The sequence below is a fragment of the Alosa pseudoharengus genome, unplaced genomic scaffold, assembly GCF_046254945.1.
Source record: "Alosa pseudoharengus isolate Yale_2024_CS ecotype anadromous, Long Island Sound unplaced genomic scaffold, YU_APseudo_1.1 YU_APseudo_1.1_scf_7, whole genome shotgun sequence".
Lineage (NCBI taxonomy): Eukaryota > Metazoa > Chordata > Actinopteri > Clupeiformes > Clupeidae > Alosa > Alosa pseudoharengus.
In genome coordinates, this window is record NW_027468859.1 from 5,643,330 (window position 1) to 5,666,934 (window position 23,605).

General features: G+C 41.2%; 2 protein-coding genes across 2 annotated transcripts; one reads left to right on the plus strand and one right to left on the minus strand.

Annotated features, from left to right (window-relative positions):
• Nucleotides 1–11,856: 11,856 nt before the first annotated feature.
• On the minus strand, nt 11,857–15,075 carry mgat2 (alpha-1,6-mannosyl-glycoprotein 2-beta-N-acetylglucosaminyltransferase). The gene is made up of 2 exons (XM_076272826.1): nt 14,923–15,075; nt 11,857–13,706 (listed from the first exon to the last, which is right to left on the minus strand). The coding sequence occupies exon 2, from the start codon at nt 13,423–13,425 to the stop codon at nt 12,004–12,006; it is 1,422 nt and encodes a 473-aa protein (XP_076128941.1). The 5' UTR covers nt 13,426–13,706; nt 14,923–15,075; the 3' UTR covers nt 11,857–12,003.
• A 5,634-nt stretch (nt 15,076–20,709) lies between these two features.
• Nucleotides 20,710–21,939, plus strand: rps29 (ribosomal protein S29). Its single transcript, XM_076272103.1, has 3 exons — nt 20,710–20,821; nt 21,520–21,619; nt 21,797–21,939. Exons 1-3 carry the CDS (start codon nt 20,760–20,762, stop codon nt 21,803–21,805), a joined length of 171 nt encoding a protein of 56 aa, XP_076128218.1. The 5' UTR covers nt 20,710–20,759; the 3' UTR covers nt 21,806–21,939.
• Nucleotides 21,940–23,605: the final 1,666 nt, after the last annotated feature.

A 23,605-nucleotide genomic window follows, 5' to 3' on the forward strand; every position in this document is an offset into this window, starting at 1 on the left:
CCCGTGTAACAACAACACCACTTTCAACGTACAATTTTATCCCTTTTAATAAATTCAGCCATTTTAATCATTGTACCAATGAGAAGAAATAAAATACATCTGTTATATCACCTTTACTTCAAATTCCAGTTCAGTTCATCTTTAAGCATACAATCTGGGTCAATTAAGACTACACATCCTATTCAACTGTTTCCTCTGCCCAAAACTGTTTCAAAATAAAAGTCCTCACTACAATAATCCACTGTTAAACAATGTAACCCATTAAACTACTGAACTTTTTACATTCAACTTTTAAACGGTCTACTTTTAAACTATCATTAAACTATCTATCTATTAAACTAGCTGTCTATCAACAACTTTTAAACTATCTACATTCAACTTTTAAACTTTTAAACTATATACATTCAACTTTTAAACAGTCTAATTTTAAACTATTATTAAACTATCTATTAAACTAGCTGTCTATCAACAACTTTTAACTTGTCATCAACTATGTCAACACTTGTCATCAACTATGACTCCTACCCACTGTAGCTAGTTAGAATGGTTAACATAGTTAACATTTTTAGCAAAACTGATAAAAATGATTAGCTAGGTTAGCTAAGTCACATGGTTAGCATTGTTAGCATGGTTAGCATGCTAGTTAGCATAGTTAGCATAACAACTAAAGATGATTAGCTAGGTTAGCTAAGTCAAATGGTTAGCATAGTTAGCATGTTAGCATTGTTAGCATGCTAGTTTGCATAGTTAACATAACTACTAAAAATGATTAGCTAGGTTAGCTAAGTCACATGGTTAGCATTGTTAGCATGTTAGTTAGCATAGTTAGCATAACTACTAAAAATGATTAGTTAGGTTAGCTAAGTCACATGGTTAGCATGTTAGTTAGCATAGTTAGCATAACTACTAAAAATGATAAGCTAAGTTAGCTAAGTCACATGGTTAACATAGTTAGCAGGTTAGCATTGCTAACATAGTTAGCATGTTTAACAAAACTGCTACAAAACATTAGTTAAGTTAGCTAAGTAGCATGGTTAGCATAGTTACTATTGTTAGTATGTTTACAAAACTGCTAGAAAATGTTAACTAAGTAGCATGGTTAGCATGTTAGCATTGCTAGCACTGCTATAAAATATTAGCTAAGTAGCATGGTTAGCATAGTTAAAAATCTTAGCATAACTTCTAGCAGTAACTTTTAAACTATTTACCTTCAACTTTTAAACGGTCTACTTTTAAACTATCATTAAACTATCTATTAAACTAGCTGTCTATCAACAACTTTTAAACTATCTACTGTCTATCAACAACTTTTAAACTATCTACATTCAGCTTTTAAACAGTCTACTTTTAAACTATCAACTTTTATTAAGCTATGCAACCACCATGTCTATCCTAGCATCACCGTAGTAACCATCTCTGTATTATCTGTTTTAACTATACATGATATTTTACATCACAACTTTAGCATTTTCATGCACTGGTAATTCCTTGGAATTGCATTTCTAGTTAAGTTCAGCAAGCTTAACTTTACATGTCATAACATCAACTAAACAAAAGTCACACATTCATTCTATCACTTGTAATATGAACGTAGCCCGTTTCCTACTACTACTTGAGATAATTGGCTATGTTATATTGAAGTTCCACAGTTAGCTAGCTAGCAAGCTAAACCGTTTTGCATGGGATATTATTGTAAGTGTAGCTACATGCTAAATTTGTACAATACATGGGGTATTGCAAACGAATTAGGTTGGTAATGTACATCGTTTCGACATGAGTAAGTACCATAAACATAATTCTTCATAACTGCCGTGTTAGTAAAATGATTGAATGTCCTGTGAATTAATAACTAGATGTAACGTCAACGTGTGATTACTAGCTGTCTTTCCCATGATATAATGTTAATATGTTTTCCGCTGAAATGGGGCGTGATGCAGATTAAATGTATTGTAGCGTCGGCGCATAAAGACTGTGTTAGCGTTCTCCAGTGAAAGGCATGCTGGGACACGAGGGTGAACAATCGGGGGGTTTATGTCGTTATTCCCCTAAGTTAGAAGTGTAAAGTTGGTGTTTTTATCGTAACCTGTTTCCCTTTTTAGTTATCCCTCATGTATGTTCCTTTTCGTGTGGGGGGCTGGACCTCCCCTGTTGGTGTAGTATGTGTGTTTCCTTGACTTGCCCTGTGTGTATTGTAATATGTGTCTGAGTCCCTGCCCTCGTTCGTGAGCCAATAAAGCTGCCATTGAACATCGTTGGTGTCGTGTGCGTTAAATGTTACATTGGTGTCAGAAGCGACTTTCGAACATGGCCTCCGCCCAGCGAGAGAAGTGGGGAGCGGAAGACCATACCACTGGGTGGAGGCCCACGCAAGAGGATCCAGAGAGAGCCCTTGTAAGGGCTACTGAAGAGCTTGAGGCCTTCTATCGTTACCGCCGACGGAGGAGAGGAGCTGTCGCCGGGACCTGCCTGCTGCCATGGGAGGAGATCTGGCCGGAAGAAGCGGTCGCGGAGAAGACAACGCTGGCCTGGGCGCTGACTCCACTGCGAGCCGCGACGCGTGAGCAGAGCCGAGGGAGTGCGGCGAGGAAGAGGTTCCTAGACGATGGAAGGTTGGCGGAGCCGCTGAGGGCAGCGAACTCACGTCGGTGGGGCAGCTTCGTCGGAAAGGCCCTCTAGAGTGTGACTGTTTTTGTGTATTTTAACTTTTGGGTGCGTGTGAGAGGCACCGTGCTGTGTGGGCGCCCGTTCTAGTTGGCCTGTTGGCCGGCGCCTTTTGAAAAAAGTTCGTTGTGTGGAGTTCGATAGCACGACCATCTCGGGGGTCGTGCCTTCGCCGAGGCCGCGAAGGAGTGGAACGGGCCGGGAACAGAGCAGTACGGCTCTGCGAGATGGCAACACGAGGAGGGACGCCGAAGACGGTAGCTGCAGCAGGAGAGCTCAGCGCGGTCCGGTTGCTGTGGAGTCGGTGCCTGTCTGTCCCGGTCGGCGACTCGACGGAGCGGAGTGGCGTTGGTGCAGCTTCATCTGGCCCCCCTCGAACCCCGGTACTTGGTACAGTGTCGACAGTTGTAAGGCCACCTAGGGCCCCGTCTGGAGAGGAGGAGTGCCGTGGTGACACGCCGCGGAAAGTGCAGCCTGAGGGCGGCTGCTGAGAGGGAGCTGGTGACGAGTGGGTCGGCCACGTGGCTGCTAGCACGCCCGAACTGGATTGCTAGCAGCGTGGCGCCCCGTTGAGTGAGCTCCTGCGGCGCGTGCACCCCACGTGAGTTGGCGGTACTGTCGCACTGGACTGAGTGGCGGGCGACGCGCGCCGACGCTAGCATGTGGCTACCTCGTGGTCGTTGCCGAGGACGGCAACGGCTTGTTGGGGGAGCTATGTAGCGTCGGCGCATAAAGACTGTGTTAGCGTTCTCCAGCGAAAGGCATGCTGGGACACGAGGGTGAACAATCGGGGGGTTTATGTCGTTATTCCCCTAAGTTAGAAGTGTAAAGTTGGTGTTTTTATCGTAACCTGTTTCCCTTTTTAGTTATCCCTCATGTATGTTCCTTTTCGTGTGGGGGGCTGGACCTCCCCTGTTGGTGTAGTATGTGTGTTTCCTTGACTTGCCCTGTGTGTATTGTAATCTGTGTCTGAGTCCCTGCCCTCGTTTGTGAGCCAATAAAGCTGCCATTGAACAACGTTGGTGTCGTGTGCATTAAACGTTACAGTATCTTTATGATGATGCGCCGTTAGTAGGCTAAAGGCATGCTGCACACACTTGGTTGGGCCAGAGAATGTCTAATAGACACCGTAGACGGGCTCTGGTTGGGCTTACGAGCTGGTCAAAGAGTAGTAGTCTAGGCTGACGCATTAGTTGTGTGCCACCAAAGATTTTTTCACCGTCACTTGTTCTGTTATCAACATTTGGCTGCTACTATTTGCGATGCACTCTGCTTTCGACATTCATTTACATTAGATTCCATTCTTTTCAATACAACTCCGCACACCAGCATCACACTTTGCCGCCGTGTAAATCACGATTCAGTTATATTTGGTCGACGCTGCTTCATAAAATCCATTGTTCATCCAGTGTTTGCCTGTTAAAAACTTCGCCGTTGATGTGTGTGGCAAGTGACAGTGCACTATAGACTGTACGCCTATAAATTGGCAATGCACTCATGTTGAAAAGTTCCTTATTTTCAACTGAACTCAAAGATAATGAATATAGTATGAATATAATATTTTCTGTTTGTTATGCCCTTTATAATGTGTGTAGGCCTAGATTTTGTGCATGCACTTCTGCGGTAGCATTTATTTAATTTTATATCAGCTATTTCTGAAAAATATATTGTGTTGCCTCAGGTCCGCTGCACATCTTTTGAAATTTGATTTGAAATAATCAAATAGACCTACGTCTTAAAGTTCAGTTAATAAAGTAACTTGCTTTGCTTTCATTTGAATCCCAATCAAGATACACAAGAATTACTTTATTGTTAATATGGACTCCTGGAAAGTTCAGAAATGCAAAATAATAGAATTTTAATCATATAATAAAATCTGTGATTAATCGTGATTAACTATAGGAATTCAGCGATTAATCGTGATTAAAAATGTTAATTGTTTGACAGCACTAGTTCAAACTACTGCCAAAACAAAACGTGCTGAGTAAGCCTTTAGTGTTTATGCAGCTAAACTATAGAACAAACTACCAGAAGAGATTAAAAATGCTCCCACAGTTTCTATTTTTAAATCAAAACTAAAGACCACGCTCTTCAGTGATACATATCATTAACATTGCTAATGTTTCCTTTTAGTATGTATATATTTATTTTATTTTTTATCTTTTTAAATATTTAATTTTTTTATCTTTTTTCTCTCTCTTTGTTCTTTTTTAATACATATGCGGTTTTATTGAATGTCTTTTATTGCTGTCATGTACTTTTTTACTATAAACTACACTGTTGTCTCTTCTCTGTAAAGCACATTGAACTGCTTGATGTAAGAAATGCACTATACAAATAAAATGGCCTTGCCTTGTCTTGTTGGAGGGACTTCTCTCAGTCCTGGTTTTAAAGTTCAGTGAAATGTCTTTCTGTTTGGATTTTACCTGCACAGGTAAAACAAAAGAACTGTTTGACTCTTAATTTGTTTTCACAAATCAGTATTGTTCTAAAACAAGTCAATTTAAATTTGTATAGCACCTTGTCTATCCAATCATAACTCAGATGTGCTCACAGAATACCATTTCGTTGACGAGTTGCCACACAATAAAAATAGGCTATCACATCAGAGAATTAAAACTGAGAATAAAAAAGGTGATTTTTGTTTGAAAATTGTCAAAGATCAGTCTGGGACTAGCCTATAACAGGTAATTTAAATGTTTATTATTTGGGTGGTTTTACGTTTAGGGTGAGTGATTGACACTTTCCACATACATCTCTGTATACCTGAAAATAATGTGGTTATATTGGATAACTGCATGTTGTTTTTAGGTGCACCTTGATAATTGAAAAAGAATTGCAAATGTAACATTTTGTAACATTTCAGTGATTTTCATCCTCAAATGGATGTTTCATTTAACACCACTTCAACACATAATACTATTAAATATTATAATGATAAATCATTGTAATATGTTATTATGATTAGGACTGCATAATTAATTGTTTTTTTTAATTTAAATTGCAATTTGAACTAATACAATTAGCTAATCACAAAGGTTGCAATTAATCTTGCAGCTCACAAACAAGTCCCAAAGGTAAATCTTGTCACATATAATTTTTTTTCATGTAATTGTCCTTCTGTGACGGACAATGAAACTCACCTGACAGGAGTGTTGTGCTTCTCATACACTAAGCATGCTCACCAGAACTGCCCCAAGTTAAAGGTGCAGTCAGCAAATGTACACCATTTCAAGTCCAAAATATTTTTGTCACATTCAGTGGACATCTCCTCACAATCTGCTTGCTGCCCATCCCACATTGTAAAAAAAACCCCAACCTGGTCTCTGAAGGCAGTCCAGACTCAAAAACAACGCCCTGTGTGGGGTTTCTCTGGGGATACTGAAGGGAAGGGTGAGCTACCTCTCTGGTATGTTTTGTTTGATCCTTGGCTAAAATATAATGTATGTCGTTTTGGACAAGTGACTGCAAAGAAATTGAAATATAAACATAAACAAACACGACACGCTGGGCAAATCGCTGACTGCACCTTTAAATCGAAATAACTGAAATTAAGCTTGATTTTCAAATATCGTACCCTTAGAATTATAAGGTTCTATCTGACATTTTTGTCAAAATTGAGTTATTGACATATTCTTATTCTGTGACACCTTAAGAAGATTAGGTGAGGTGTTTCTTGTAGTTGTATGCATTTTTGGACATTATATTTGAAGAGGTTTGTTCCACTTAGCAGTATAACTCTATGGAATTCTAAAACTTTGAAGCTCAATATCTCAGAACTACTCAGAACGTAGATAGAACCCTATAATTCTAAGGGGACTATATTTTATAGCAAATCAAATCGCAATACTGTCAGAAAAAAACAGAACAAGATATTTCCCCAAATAATGCAGCCCTTATTGTAATGTTGAAGAAAATCGAGGATTTTCATAATGTTAATGTAAATGGCGGGTATTGGAAATTGGACATTTCTGTTAAATATAAGTACAGAAACATAGCTGACCTACTTGAACTTATTTAGCAGAAGAAATATTTCACTAGGCCATGCATCAAACCAAGGAACAGCCTACCAACAAAATACATATATACAATTCATAAAAACTGATATAGTTTAACTACACACATTTGACATAAATATTCTATAAAAAGTACATTATATTATACAACTAGCTGTCTGATGTTAACCCAAGGAACATTAATAAATACTAGGCCTACAACTATTGCAGGCAAATATTTCACTTTATTTAATTATATTAGAGTAGCTTCAACTTTATTGTCATTGTGCAGAGACAACAAAATGCAGTCTGTGTCTAACCAGAAGTGCAAAAAAGCAGAAAAGTGCAATGTGATATACACAGTATAGACAGGTGGTGCAGTATAAACAGTAAAGATGTATAGTGCAGGGTAGACAATAGTTAAGAAAGTGGTATGGTTTATGGCTCCTTGTTGTCCCTGTTAGGGTTGCCATGGTTGTGGACACATCAGCAGGCACAGGCAAGGAGGCATGTGGGGGGAGGGCACTTAGTTGGTTGGTTGTCATCAGAGTGGAGAGCTAGTATTCAGTAGGGTGGCAGCCGCAGGGAAGAAGCTTCCTCTGAACCTGCTGGTTCGGGTGCGAAGAGACCTGTCATGCCTCTTGGAGGGGAGTGGGGTGAAAAGTATGTGGTTGGGGTGAGAACAGTCTTTGATGATGCTGTGCGCCTTACGCAAGCATTGTTTGCCCTGGATGGCCTCAATAGAGGGGAGTGAGGAACCGGTGATACGTTGGGCAGTTTTCACCAACCTCTGCAGTGCTTTCTGGTCGGAGGCAGAGCAGTTGCCATACAATACTGATACACACAATGTACAATGCTAATACACACTACACACACACACACACAGTCACTGCTCCACTCCCCTCCCGCCCACACACACATCTTCACTGTCATCACTCACATACATCATACATACAGGACTCTGCTTGCAATAGTAAGTCCCTTCACCATACTTGCAGTACACTGCCCCCCCTCTCCCCTACATACACAGCACATTATTTCATCAGGAATATCCCCAATATACTTACAGCACACTGCCCCCCCCCCCCCCCCCCCCCCCCCCCCCAATTGCCTATACACAGCACATTGTCTCATGAGGAAGCTTCTCCAACACACATATTGCACACTGCCCTCTCCCCACATAGCACACTATCCCATCTCCCCTGTCATCCCCCCAACACACACACCTGGCAGTTGGGTTAGCCCCTTGAGCCGTGGATCTGCCCAAGGTTTCTTCCTTGGTAAGGGAGTTTTTCCTTGCCCCTGTTGCTCTTGGGTGCTCCTTGTTGGTGCCCCCCCCCCATCCCAATCCTCCCCCACCTTTCTTATGCAGCCCTTGCCACTTAATCTACTAAACCCCTCTTCTACTGCACTTTTTACCCCCACCCCCATAAATGCACAAATAGGCTGACACCAGACATAATTTCACTGCATTTCTTACTTCCAGTAACTATATGCATGTGACAATAAACTTCCTTGTATCCTTGTATCCTGTGACACAGTTGGTGAGGATGCTCTGGATCAGAGGTTTTCAAAGTGGGGGCCGCGAGGGGGGGCCAGGGGGGCCTCAGCAAGTTGGAAGGAAAAATAAAAGCAACAAAGAAAATGTAAAATATACCTTTTACTATGAGGGTTGTTATACAATGCCATTATAATAATGTGAGGCATATCTGAACATTATATTTCCCATGATAATGACTGGGAATAATAGTAGAGTGATAGCTCTCATATAACAGAAAGCCCCAAATACAATTTTTACACACTGTATGCTCCATAGCGAAGTGCTTGTGGCTAAAATAATTATTAGGAATAGCTTAATGTATTTTTACATTTGCCGTAGTATTGTCGATGGGTTTAATAACACATCAAGGGGGTCCTTGGCCAGAACCTAGTGGTATTTGGGGGTCCTTGGCCAGAACCTAGTGGTATTTGGGGGTCCTTGGCCAGAACCTAGTGGTATTTGGGGGGCCTTGGCCAGAACCTAGTGGTATTTGGGGGGCCTTGTCGTGGACAAGTTTGGGAACCCCTGCTCTGGATGGTGCAGCGGTAAAAGTTCACCAGGATCTGAGGAGACAGGCTTGTAAGCTAGGCTACTGAAAAACTGCATTTGTTTCAGATGTCCACCCCAACACACATTTGGGAGTGTTAGGAGTGCATATTTAAGAATTGTCAATGATATTGCCATGAAACATGTTTTACCTTTCAACGGATGTAGATTGAAGGAAAAAACCCCCCATAATATTTCAAGAAGGTTTTAGGATAATTTTTAGGCCTCATGAGACAAAACTCTTACCCTGATTGTGAAAATACCCATTGGTTCTTCAGATGGGTCACATTATAGTCATTTTAATAGCTTACCTATATAGGGTTTACCATGCAGAAAATAATTCAACATTTTCATGCTGTGAAAACAACTACGGAAATTCTAAACTATAGCCTACTAAGTTTATAGGCTAGATATCAGGCTGTTTTATTATTAGTAGTAGTTTTATTTATTTATTGTTTGTATGTCATTGATTGTGTCTAACTGTATCAGATCATTGCTCTCTCAAGCTAGGCCATGTTACTGTGATTTCCTAAGCTAGGTCACATCACTGTGATGTATAAGCTGTGGCCTGTTTGCTTGTTTTTTGCTTTTCTGGACTTGTATTTTATCATTACTCTGTTAAGATAGGCCATGTTACTGTGACTTCTTAAACTAGGTCATGTTACTGTGATATAAGCTGTGGCTTTTTTGCTTAACTGTGCCTGTATTTTATAACCACTTTAAGATTGTCTGGGGCACTATGTACAGTACACAGTATTGTCATGTGACTTTGTCTGCACTTGCACTTTAATGGACACTTTGCACTTTAAGATAATAACCTGTGATAATAACAGGTGATTTGTCAGGTGACTTTTTGATTGGTGTGTGTATGTGCCTTGTCTTCTTGCTGTCTTCATATCTGAAGAAGGGCATTCAGCCCGAAACGTCACATGTGGTGATTAAATTTTTTTTATAAGGAGTTTTCAGTGTGCGGACTAACGTCATTTTTTATTTCTGAAGTATTCGGCACCTGTTTGAATCTGGATGTGCGCGTTTTATTTGTATTTTTTAGATATCAGGCTGTATCACATATGAAGTGTCACACAGCTGACACATTTATAAATCATCAAAACTAAAGGAAACAACTTTCTTACCTCAGTGCAAGGAAGGCACAGTCTGCTTGTCATCACACTTGTCTGTAGGCACAACTATTTTGTTTAGGCAACAAGTTGGTCATGTGACCATAACTACCGCAGCCCATCAATCAGGTTAAAGGGGCCAGTCATGAAGTCCTTTACTATCTATGGGTCAGTCATTAAACATACCTCTAGTGTTGAGGTTACTTTTAAAATGTATACATTACTGAATACACATAAAATGTATTTTGAGATATAGATATATAGAATAGATTGGTGAGGCATTCTGAATAGCCTACTAGGATTACATCAGCATTATCTTGTTCTATTATCTATGAATGTTATGTCAGGTTATGCGAGGTCGTAGACCCACAGCCAATGGCAACAACAACCCACCACCCTGACTTACAGTAGGGATAGATTGCTGTGTATGCGCTATGAAACATTATTATTATGACTGGCCAAAAACATGGTGGCTGGCAAAGGCCTGCAACTAAATTGATATTCTTTGATGTTTTATGTAGGCTTCCAGTAGACCTATAACCACAGAGGGAGGGGGGGAGGTACCTAAGAGATGCATACTTCATTTGGTTACAAACATATTAACATTTTTAGAGTTGCATACTCTTTTGCATACCACCTATTCCAATTGTAAATAAAGTGACTCTTATTTTGTATTCCATTATTTCCCAACGCTGCATACCTCGGCCATAACATGCCTCCTCCTGCTCTAGCTTTCACTGGACCCAACTGCCTGCAGGGCTAGGGCATATGCACTTAAGACGTTTTAGAGAGAGCTGAGTTGAACAGAGCCCCAGACAAGGCTTTGAAGGAAATGTCCCCCTATTGACTCAATCAGGACCGCTTCTTTCACCAATGTGACATCTTCAGTAAGATTGTGAGATTTCTGTGAAACACAGGAAAACATGGCTGCATAGCTTATTAATACAAGCTTAGCCAATTTTATGGAGATATATGGTAATGATTTAAAATATAGCATTATCTTACACTAACTTGTCACAGTAGTTGTCACAGTCAGGAGCAGATTATGCACTGGCACTCATGCGTATAGGAAAGTGTGAAAACGGGCCAACCTGTCATATCAGTGTGTGACAACGTTCAACCATGTTGAATTAGAATAACATGATCAAAAATGTATTCAGCATGGCCTATAGTATATAAACAAATGGCAATAGAAAGGCCCCAACTGCACATGTACCCCAGCGCTACAATCTGCTTTGAAAAAACAAAGCCACAAACAAGGGAATCGATACCATCACATCACAGGATGGTGGTCAAGGGAAGCCCTGTGTTCAGATGTACAAGGGTTTAAAAAACTACTGATCCACTCCATTCTGACACCAGAGATCAGCAGGGTTGACACAGTCTTTGTATCGACAGTGTCTACATCTAATTAAATGGACTTTTATTGGCAGGCCCCTACCTTTTCACACTTCCTTGCTTGCTGTGTGATACTGTAGGAATTGAGGACCTACTGCGGAACCAAGAGCACGTTTGTGCAAACGGGCCAAAGCAACCGTCCCAGTGGAGCATGTTTGATCTCAGCAAATCTGTGTCATTTAAATACCTCCGGATTAATTATACGCCCCACGCTAGGCCCTCACAGGAGATAGGGGCTCATTTTAAATGTAAAAATATGCCTTCTCCCACGGGGCCTGGTACAATTCTTGTGCAATTTTAACTGAACCAATGACCCAACTCTTAATGGAATATTGATGTGTATGTTAAGCCCAATCATTCCGAGGGACCTGCCAAGCTCATCCTCAAAATCTGCATTTGTGTCAAGGATACCAAATTCAATACATTTACAGAACCTGTGCAAAACTTTTAAGTCTTTGCTGTGTCTTGAGGTTACTCTTGACAAGTATAGATGATTATAGCAGGCTTATGTTAAGCCCCTCACAACGATCTTATATTGAGACATGCCAAGTCTGACAATCAGTACTGGATCTTTTAAAAGACATTCATGACTAACATCCCAAACCCACATACTTTTTATTTGGAACAGGCAATATGAATAAAAGGATTCTTTAAAAGGCTTTCTGTTAAAGAGGATGCAAAAAACAAACAGTCAGTCAAACAAACAAACAAACAAACAAACAATCAAACCAAAGGTCAGATAAGGTCACTGTAGTCGCAAGTAGCTCTTGCAGAGTTCGTGGTCCCTGATGTCTCCCCAGCCTCCGTTCTTGACATGGGGAGCCACAGCGCCAGCTCCATTGGCCGGGAGTCTCTTGGTTATGAGCAGGCCCTTGGGGAACAACTGGTTCCCACTGTTCTGGAGAACGTTATCGATCTTGGTCTTCTGGCTGGAGGGCATGCAGGTGCTCTTCTTGTGGTGCATGCCGCAGTCGCCGGCATGGAAGATCCTCGGCGCCTCGCACACCATCACCTTCCAGAAGGCAGGCAGGCAGGTGACGGTCAGGTGCTGCAGCGACCAGTCCCAGTTGTAGTCATCGTAGGTGCAGAAGGTGTCCGTGCATTGGATAAGCTGCTGGTAGGTCTGCCGGTAGAGGGCCATGCCCATGTTGTGCTCGGTAGACTTCCAGGCCTTCACCTCCACACGGTTGGCCTTGCTGGTGTAGCCGATGTGTCCATAGCTGCCCAACGAGAGGATGTTGCAGTCTGGACACTGCTCTCTCTTTAGAGTACCCATCATCTTTAGGACGTGGTAGAAGTCTGGGGCCAGATAGTGGTCCTCCTCGATGAGCAGGACCAGCCCCTGGTGGTCCTTCAGGACCCGGACTCTGTCCCACACAAAGTGCAGCTTCCACCACCAGTGGTGCTTGGTCTGGGAGAACTTGGCCTCGCGGTAGTGGCCGAAGGAGTCGGGGTACTCCGCGTTAATGCAGCCCATCTTTAAGGCGTCTTTCTTGGGGATGTCCCGCGGGCAGTCCTTGGGGTCGTTCCCCGGGAACTCCTGTGGGTAGAGCTGCATGCTGAAGGGGAAGAAGATCTGGAGCACGGAGCAGAAGTCGATGGAGGCCACCACCTGGTTGATCTCGGGCGACCAGAAGTCGTGGCTGAAGATGAGCAGGATGCTCTCCACACCACGCACCTTCCTCAGACTGTCCACCAGCAGGCGCAGATACTCCGGCCGGTTGTGCACCTGCACCACCACCACCAGGTCGTCCTTGTGCCGCGCCGCCCGGAACTTCTCCTCGTTCCGGATGGTCTGGTCGAAGTTGAGCTGGAACACGATGCTGCGGTACACCAGCGTGGTGTTGTCGATCTCCGGCTTTGCCACCTTCTCCACGTGTGTCTCGTTGGTCGGCTTTCGGCTCACCGGTACCGTGGTCTGCACCTGGACCTGGACTGGTGGCTGTGGCTGATTGTTGTTGTTATTACTGCTGCTGCTGCTGCTGCTACTACTACTACTGCTGCTGCTGCTGCTGCTACTACTGCTGCCTTTCTTCACAGGCTCAGCCTCTTTGGGGAAGACAGCCACTTTCTTTTGCTTGCTCCCGTTGCTCCACACAGCAAAGCCACACACAACCACCACCAGAGTCAGTATCACCACCTTCCTCTTGTAGATTCGGAATCTCATGTTAGGCAGTCACCCACAACAGGATGGGAGAAGAGAAGACCAGGGTAGAAAAACAGGAAGGCGTTGCTAGGCAGGTTGGCTTCCTAAAGGTGTCTGCTGTGCAGTGTGCAGGCTTTGGGATGGAAATCTTGTTTTGTTGATTTTTCTTCTTAAAAAAAGTTTCCTTTCACATTTGGAATGTAAACATGGACTGTTAGCGTATCACAAATGATGATTTCCAGTCTCCAATCTCCAGTAAGGCATTTTGCTGTTACTCTGTGGCAACAGGAGGCTTCTGCACACTGAAAAACAACACAGAAAAGAAAAATCATCTCTCTGGACTATCAGTCTGGTCCGGTCCTACCAAACACAATTCACAACACTGCTCAGCCTCAACCTATGTAGATTGATGGATTAGCCTAATCAAATATTGTAAACACAGTATAATGCCAGATGAACCAAATTATCACCATACTAAGGGTTAGGATTGAGCTATATTATGCCAGCAAGAGCACACCACTAAAACAACATTAGAACAGCTAGAATTGCTGCCATCAATCATTGCTGCATCATCACATGAACATGGCATTCAATATATATCTAGCAAAAATAAATGCCAGTACTCTGACAATCTAACCTAAACAACTCACAACATGAAAATAGTATTTTTGTTGTACAATGGAAACACAAATATTTACGTAAAACCTGTTTACTCATAAGAGGGTTGTCTAAATATGGTTAGGATGGGTTTTTCCGTCTTCGACAAAAGGTCATGAATCATTTAAATTGTAATTTTGCCACAATGAAGTTGAATGCATATTGTTGATGTTTTGCTGGGCCTTACCAGCCGTGACAGCTTGAAAGCTTCGTGCATTGGGCGGATGTTAAAAAGACGTGAATAATTAAATAACAACAATCTATGTTGGGGAGTTGACGCGTTTTACTCGAATCGCTTGTGTCGATTTTCATGAGTGACAACGTTGTCCAGATGATCCCAATCTTACCCAATCTTTAATGTTCGACAGCACCAATAGTCGAAGCAAAATTTGGTTAACTTGCATTTTCAACCAGCTAACAAGTCATTTATCACCCACAGACACAAGCAAGCAAGCGCAAGCATACGATAAACAATTACTCCATGATGATAGCTACATTACACAACTAGGCTACACTACACCACAAACATTACTATGAGTATTCCAGAACGACAGCTAGCTCAATAGACATCTATGAATAGCGTGTGTAAAGACATGCAGCAGTGAAATAGACATTAACAACAGTTGCCCTGCAGTTCGTTATATTGGCTGGTATGAGACAGTCTTAGTGTAGGCTACGGCAAAGAAACAGCGTTAGCTAGCTATGTGCATTCCTGGCTAGTGTTAGCTTAATCAATGAGTGGATATCATCACGACATAGCGGTGCACGATAGCTAATACTTGACAAATAATAATCGACAGCAAGATGTGTCGCAATAATTTCGTTCAGGAGAAGAAAAATAAAGCTTGCAAAATGACTTACCGCTGTCGTGGGCGTGTGGCAATGCTCTTGACACCAGCTTTAACAACGCTGTAATATAAGAAATGCATTTAGCTTCATTTTGTCTCTACTTTGCACTATTTCGGTATCTAGTTAATATATGATGCTGGAGCAGCTCTGGAACCACTGCCGACCTCTTTCCCACAATGCACTACACCTCTGGGGGCGGGGGGAAGGGGAGGGGTACAGCAAACATAAAAGCCATCGGCATGATGTCAGAAACAATGAAACTTCCATCCATCCTCTTCCCATCTCTTGCACTCTCTCAGAAGATGTAGCCTAACAACTAAGAAAGCCTGCAGCCTGATTATCTGTAGCTACTAAACAATAATTAGATAGATCAGTGAGGTCCATCCACATATCGCTGAAGGCATCGCGCCATGATTCATATGTGATGCTTATTTGGACGTGGATAGCATCAACATTACAATTTTTAATTTTCTGTTAGCCGCAGAACCGGAACAGAACAGAACAGAACAGAACAGGTGTTCCAGTTTAGATGGTGAGCAGGTCAACTTGTGATATTTGCATAAAATCCGTGAATATTCAACAAGACCCTGCCTAGGCTACTTGTTAACAATGCTTTGCTCTGCCCCCGCCCTTCCAGTGCTGGAGATTCACATTTCCACAAGCTATGTGGCGACAGAATATGAAGCAAGATCTTGCCGAAAACACGCGGAAATCACCAGTTCATGTATAAGGCATGTCTGCTTAACCAATTACACTACTGGTCATTTTGTATCTCTACAATAGCATGGTGTTCCAATTAAACGAATGTGTAGGTCTATGTTGTCTTGTGACAGCTTATTTGTCAATCGATCAAGATATTCATTATAGCAAACATAGGCTACGTGAATGTTTTGCAACAGGCTGCTGAGCAGTAAAAGGCTGCAGTAATAGGCTAAAATATTTACTAATTTAGGCTACGTGGGAATCTGAAACAGCAACATCTGTCATCAAACTCTCTAGCTACATCGAAGTTGTCTAATCCATAAATATGCTACCATGATAACCATTTTGTGTCGTCAAATTAGGACCAACAAATTATAAGTCTAACTCAGAGAAAATAAGTTTCATATGTTCACTTCAAATCACTAGACAGCTCACTGCATAACTTCACCGAGACTAAGATAACACTAAGTTATGATAATTTTTGCACATGACTGACGTGTTTCATATTAAGCGCTTTCAGATATAACCTCCGGAGTACATGCGGAGGTTTGTCAAATGGAGGTCCTACCCTTCGGATGATTCAGATATGATCCTAACCTGCGGACCTAATACTGACCTTATACGGACGTATGTGTGAACGACACGCACATTACAGAATCTCCGTGTGGTTGTCGAGTGAGGGGTGGGGGCTCAGAGTTCACAAGATGCGAGATATATGACGCAGAATATATGCAGCCGCTGCCTGTCACAGCTGCTTTTTGTTTACAAAGTGTAGCCTATGTATTATAGGCTAAAGAAGAGAAATCTATTGTGCGTAGGCTAATACTTGAAGTAGGATAGTCACGTAAGTGCGCACATACAGTATTTGTATGTGTGCTTCGAGTAAACACATTTATCTGTTTTCAACGTAATGCAGGCGCGCGGAAACATATTTTTGACCATGGGTGCTGAATAACAAAATACTGGATGTCCCACGATTTCTCCCCTAGCATGATATGATTTGAATTTAGACAGCTACGCCATTTCAACGCGGTGTATGAGTAGGCCTAAGAGCGAGAAGTTTTATAATGCCCTTGCCACTCCGACTCATCAATAAAAACTGCGTGCACACACACCAGACCAGCACTTGACTTTACATCATTAAACTATTTCAGTATATTGCTTTTCTGATTGTCAAAACCACACCTAACTTATGGCATCTCCACTCCACAGCAAAAGTGTCCTAACCACGTTACAGCTGTTTCTATCTGAGCGACTCCAATAGTGAGAGGATTTCAGTGTCATATTTCGGTGGCACTAGCTAAGCTGTCGTGGAACTCGAGATGACATGTCTGATAGGCAGGTCTCACCAACACGAAATTCTAATTGCAAAAGATGCAGCCTACCTCATCTGTTGTACTGTAGTTATTCGAAATTGGGCTTTTCACAATCCAACGATATATCCAAAGTGCGAACTAGCTGGTGATGGTTTATGAAAACTGCCAGTATGCATGCTACACGGAGTTCTGACAGGGCTGTGCATGGCCTAATAAACAGGCAAGATATAACCCACGATCGCCATGGTTTCGTTGTCAATTCGTGTTTGTGGTAATAATGACAGCAACAATAAAACCATCTGTGATCTTCATCATTCTTGACAGATCACCAGCCTCCTCTGGATGGTCATATGCATAATTAGCCTATAGCCTACCTTTAGTGTTCATTTAATTTTAAACACGAATCTACTGTCTTTACTGCCGGGAGAGAAAAAAATCCTGTATTCTTTTCTGTAGTCTAATTCTGCCTAAGGCAATCAATGAACAGAAAACCGTGTTGGCTAACAATTTATTAAATACTCCTGTTATTGTCGTCAACGACGTCGCTGTGCTACTGCCTTTTCAGCGCCTTCTGCTTATGATGATTCAGTCTTTTGAATTCGTTTGGCCTTGCCATGCAGTTGTAGGCTACAACGTGCCATTCCCTTCATGTGTTTTATCAAAATGTTGTATGCCCTCATGGACAGTAGCTCCGTGATGTCTGCATCTTTCCATGTCGGAGATTTTCTGGACAGCACTATGCCACTCCATCATAACACTGGCATTTAAGTCAGATTTAACCACATGGACGCACGAAAGAAACGTCACCAACACGCCCTCTCACTAGGTGTGAATTTTAACCGCATGTTCTACGCCTCGTTCAGACACAGCACATTTACATAATGTCCGGAGGAAATACTAGGTCGGGGGTAGTATAAACACCGGGTGAATTCGGACTTCCATATGACCGGTTATGTCGTTCAGATATACGGCCCCACCGTTTAACATCGGCAGAACCTCCGGTCTTACACGTATGTCTGAAAGCGCTTATTATTAACCCCCAAAACGGAATAAAGTGTTAGTGGGGACATGCAGGGATGGATTACTGCACGGGCCTACCGGGCCCAGGCCCAGAGGCCCAAGGGGTCAGGGGGCCCTGAAGCCCAAGCCTTGCATGGAATCATTGCCTCAATATCAACAAATCAGGATGTAGGCTATGAATCTGATTGAATTTAGTATATTGGCCATCCCCAAAATGCACCAGAATACAGGAAATCACATCAAACTAATTAAAAATGTTCTAGGGGAAGGGCCCCCAAACCCCCCCTCCCACATATACGACAATTAGTGAGGGGGCCTTAATACATCTGGGCCCAGGGGTTAGTTCATAATCTGCCCATGGGGACATGACAGTTTGTTGTAGCCTACATCAGTTAAGTTTTGGTATGTGAATTAGTCATCCAATTAGTCATGAATTGGAGTCATCCAAGATGAACCTACTTTGTTGTTTTGAGGCTTGCATATGCCCATGCTAAATTGTGATAGCACCAGTTAACATGGGCGTATATTTTTCACATATGTTAACCTGTGTTAACTTTGACTAAAAGTTCAATAGAAATCTGACATCAATTTCAGCGGCTCGTAGTGTAGTGGTATAGACCAGGGGTTCCCAAACTTTTCCACGACAAGGCCCCCCAAATACCACTAGGTTCTGGCCAAGGACCCCCTTGATGTGTTATTAAACCCATCGACAATACTACGGCAAATGTAAAAATACATTAAGCTATTCCTAATAATTATTTTAGCCATAAGCACTTCGCTATGGAGCATACAGTGTGTAAAAATTGTATTTGGGGCTTTCTGTTATATGAGAGCTATCACTCTACTATTATTCCCAGTCATTATCATGGGAAATATAATGTTCAGATATGCCTCACATTATTATAATGGCATTGTATAACAACCCTCATAGTAAAAGGTATATTTTCCATTTTTCAAATGTATTTATTTGTTGCTTTTATTTTTCCTTCCAACTTGCTAAGGCCCCCCTGGCACCCCCCCACGGCCCCCACTTTGAAAACCACTGGTATAGACGATGTAGAAGCTTATCTGATCAACTTTCTTGTCCATGCATGGTTCAAATCCCAGCTAGATCGCTAGTTTTATTTTTTTCCATTCATTCAGTATGTATCATATTTGTGTGGATAATGCTTAAACAGACATGTATTAGACATACACTGGTGATCGTTTCAGCGATATCCGTTATATTGTCTCACTTGCAAACACTTCGTGAAAATGTAAACCTGCACTAGGTGGAGGCAGAGCAGAACGCTCTGAAGAAGTAGGCAGGGTCTTGTTGAATATTCACTAATTTTACTATGTCAATATGTTTGATAGACTGTAATTTTTTGTTTGTTACATGCAAAGCAAATATTCAATAGGCCCACAATTTGTGCCTCTTCAATATGTTTATCTTGGTTATTTGCAGATGCTTTTGTCCAAATGACTTAGGCTACTACAGACATTTCATAGTTTAAAGTAATCAAAGTCAAATATCCTAAATTAAAACAATGCAAATAGTAATAGACCAATTTAACAGAATAATAACAATTGTAAATCTTCATAATAATAATTGATAACCATACAAATAAGGAGAATTAATTAGTAAGCTCCAAGGTAAACAGCGTCTATAGTGCTTTAAATCCCACCATCATTCCACCAACAAAGAATCACAGAGTCGTGACTCTGACTTCCAGCGTTGACAGAAGGCTGATACAGCAGACACTCATCAGAGGACTGTAGTGGGCAAGATGGGGAATAAAGCTGGATCATAGACTAAGATGACATGCAGATCCAAGGGCCTTTGTAGGCCAGAGGGAGGGATTTGAGTTTAATTTTGATCACATATGAAGCCAATTGAGAGTAGAGAGTTGTACTTTTTTGGCTGACTAAAAACCAGACAAGCCACTTATTGAAGCCAAAATGTTAGTCAGCATGAAAATTAGTATGAAGGCAAGGCTAGGCAAGTTTATTCAAATAGCACATTGCATATACAGGGATAAGTCAATGTTCTTTACATAGGCTAAACAAAAGCAAATAATAATAGCAAATAAATATTTATACATTTCTAAATATACATTTCGCTGCAGTTCTGACAACAGGCTTTTAGTATTTCTCCTGAGACATGAGAGGTCTGGACGTGTAGGCTACTGCTGAAGCATGATCTAGGTAATTATGTCTGATTTTAGTTATTTAGGCTATAAACAAACGATAGTGCTGTGAATTAGAAGCCAGTGCAAGGACTATTGTAATGTCCTTGATTTAGAAAAATCCACGTTTTTCTAAATCATGTTTTAAGTCCTCTACGTTTGTCAATGTGTTGTAGACCTATCATTGCAAAATTGTCTCAAAGGCAGATGCAACGTAGGCTATACTTGCATGCTCTAAAGACTCACTTGTCTGATTCTAAGCCAAAGAAAGACGTGCTCATGTATGAAATGTAATGCTTCTATTAAGTTTGTCCTTAGATACAGTGTCTCCATTGTAGGGCGAACATTTGAATTAAACATGCCGACCGAAAAAAGTGCAATAGAAAGAAAAAAAGTAGCCTATATAACATATATGTTATTGCATTAAAATGCTTTTTTTTTAACAACTTGCTTCTTATTTTTACAGGCCTAGTCATTTCAAAAAGGTGCATCTCCGAGTTAGGTACGCAACAATTCTTCCAAACCAGTAGATGTCAGTCGACCATTTTGCTCGATCTATCACGTTTAGTGTAAGGAAGCTGTTTTATTTGCGCATGCGTGCAACTTTTCCTTCCTTTTCGATATCCTAAGCTAGAGAGACAAGATGGGCCATCAGCAGCTCTATTGGAGTCATCCAAGAAAATACGGCCAGGGATCTCGTTCCTGGTCAGTATTTCACTTTTCGTTGCAGAATGTTGTATTATTCTATTTCTATGTTTAATTCTGGCTTAGCGTCCCGAATGGGTCAGATTTTAGTTTGTGTTCGGCTCGGGCCACATGGAGCGAATGAGGCTAGTTAACATGGCGGATGTGAAGTCCGTGCCTTTTAGATTTAACGTGTGGATCGGGAATGCCTTGAACGCATTGGGTACTGTCTTATGGGTTGTAGTCAGAATTGACGCTGACTAATTTAAACTAAATATTTTAAGAAGTTAAGTCAACTAACAGTGGCCTTGGATCGCGGTTATTGTTGGGCTTCGTTTGACTACTTGCTAGTCAGATAACGTTAATCTTAGCATTGCACCGGGAGGGTGAGCTCGAATGAGATGCAAAGCATGATGTTTGAAAAAAATATTGTAATACCAGTAACGGCAACCAATTATGTATTAATGTTATTTATTTTTCAAAAAGAATAATAGAAATTACTATGGCCATTGCTAGTCTGGCAGTGTTGTTCTCAACGTTAGAGCGGGAGGGTGGAATCGAAAGGGATGCAAAGAATGTTTGACCTCGAGATGTAGTAACTTAGTACTGTCGGCTACCAATTACTTAAATTGTAAGGAAATTGCGGCTAGTTCCTTGTCTTATCTTTTGTAGAAGTGCCGACTGGCGATTCTAATGTAACGTTATGTTTTGCTTTGCAGCCGCGTATGCTCGAACAGGCACGGTTTGATCCGGAAATACGGTCTTAATATGTGCCGTCAGTGCTTCAGGCAGTATGCGAAGGACATTGGCTTCGTCAAGGTAAGGAATAAGCTTCCTAATGCATTAATGTTCTTAATCATGTTTGAATAAATTGCGACTGATGTGAAACAAAAGTGAAAGACTTATTAGTCATTCACAGGCAGCTGTGTTTTAGCTCACATAGGCTCTTTGTTTGTGTACCTTGTGGAGAAGTAATTGTGTGTGTGCTTTTTTCAGCTGGACTGAATGCAGAGATCTGGAGTCTGGAGTGGGGTCATTGATGCAGTAACCTGGGATACTTGCCTCATGTCCTCATTGTTGACGACAAAGGAGATCTGAAATAATCATTCTGTTCAATAAATAGATTGTTTTTTTCTGTATGGAATCAAATTGTATCGTCCTTTCTGCTTGTGGGGATTTCAATTTACACTGAAAAGGCTTAACTTGATGGACTTAAATTTCATACAGGCCTATAGCAGTTTTTACAAGCCTGGTTGCTTGTACCCATTACTGGAAGCTTGTTTTGAAAAATAGCTTATCTTAGGTGCAAGTTGGATTATAGCCTGGTAGCTTGTATCCCTTAACCCAAGTGGAAGCTTGTTTTGAAAAATAGCTTGTATCTCTGATGCAAGTTGGATTAAGAAATTTAAAAAAAAGGTAGGAAGTTTGCATTGTCATCTATGTGTGTACATGCTTGATTGGCACACTTATGATGGAGTCTCTTATGCGGACTTGTACATTTGTGGACTATAAGGCCCTGCAAAAGCCCTAGGAATCAAACTGCTTATCTAATACGATTGCACATTTTATAGGGTATAGAAATCTAGTCTGACTAATTAGGGTTGACTTAGAATATGTGCATTCCAAATCTGCTAATCATAGGGATTCTTAAGTCTAACAATATTATGGTTTTACATTTGTCAGTATAGGTTTGCCGTTACATGGCATTACTGTGTAGACAATTAAAGTGGCAAAGTAGTGGTTGGACAGCTCCACTCTGCACCAAGCACAACAGTATCAGTTTGTACTAATGAACATTGCTCTGGTCACAATCAAGACTCCTCAGTGGTGGAATGAGTATCCTTGTGGTAGTTTGGAGATTTTCAAGAAGTGCTTTTAAACTCATCTGCTCCACCTTGCACCTAATTATTTCATTCTCTTACAGAGTTTTGGTTTGTACTACTATGTAGGCTTTTCAACTATTTTTTTAACAAATGTGGTCATAATAATATAAGTCACTTTGGACAAAACACCTTAACCAATTATGGTCATTAATTTTACATGACTTCAACAGAGGTCTTTTTTTTAGCATGCATTGATTGAAGTTGTTTTGATAACGTACGGATATAATAAAATTGTCAGTTAAGTTCCACATAAATCTTAAAAAGACTAGCTTATATAGATTTTCAGACAAAAAAAAGAATACTTAACTAATTGTGTTCCCTGTATGGGTATACAATCTGTTACATTTAATTCATAAGTCTTAAAATGCTCTTAAAAAGTCTTACATTTAACTTGTTGAAAACTGATTATGATTTCTCTGAAAGTAGCACAGTGCAGCTGCACTGCACCACACACAAATATCTGCAGGAGCATCATCCAGCAAGGACCTGATCAGAGGTATAGTGTTCTAGAGTGGATCTTGAGATCAGGCCCAATTCCATCCTGGAGGCACAACTGGTGTCAGACCACACTGCAAATGGTGTATTTTGGTACACAAAACAAAACCTTCACCACCCCCAGGTGTTCTGTTGGGGAGCATTTGGGGTAAATAGATGTGTATGGATTCAGTAATGGCTAACTGTACCACACAGAAATGAAAGGAAGAGAATTATAATAGCCATAATATACTGCTTAAAAAATGTAAGGGAACACTTACAGTTTTCCACAATTGTTAAAACACATTTTTTGAAACCTTCCACCCTTTTCTCCATTGTCAAACTACATTCACAGAATGTCTGACAGTTCTTGCAAAATAAAACACTCGCCTCAAAAGTTTTACTTGTGCTCAGAACCAAACAATAAATTTGTTAGGTGCAAGGTAGT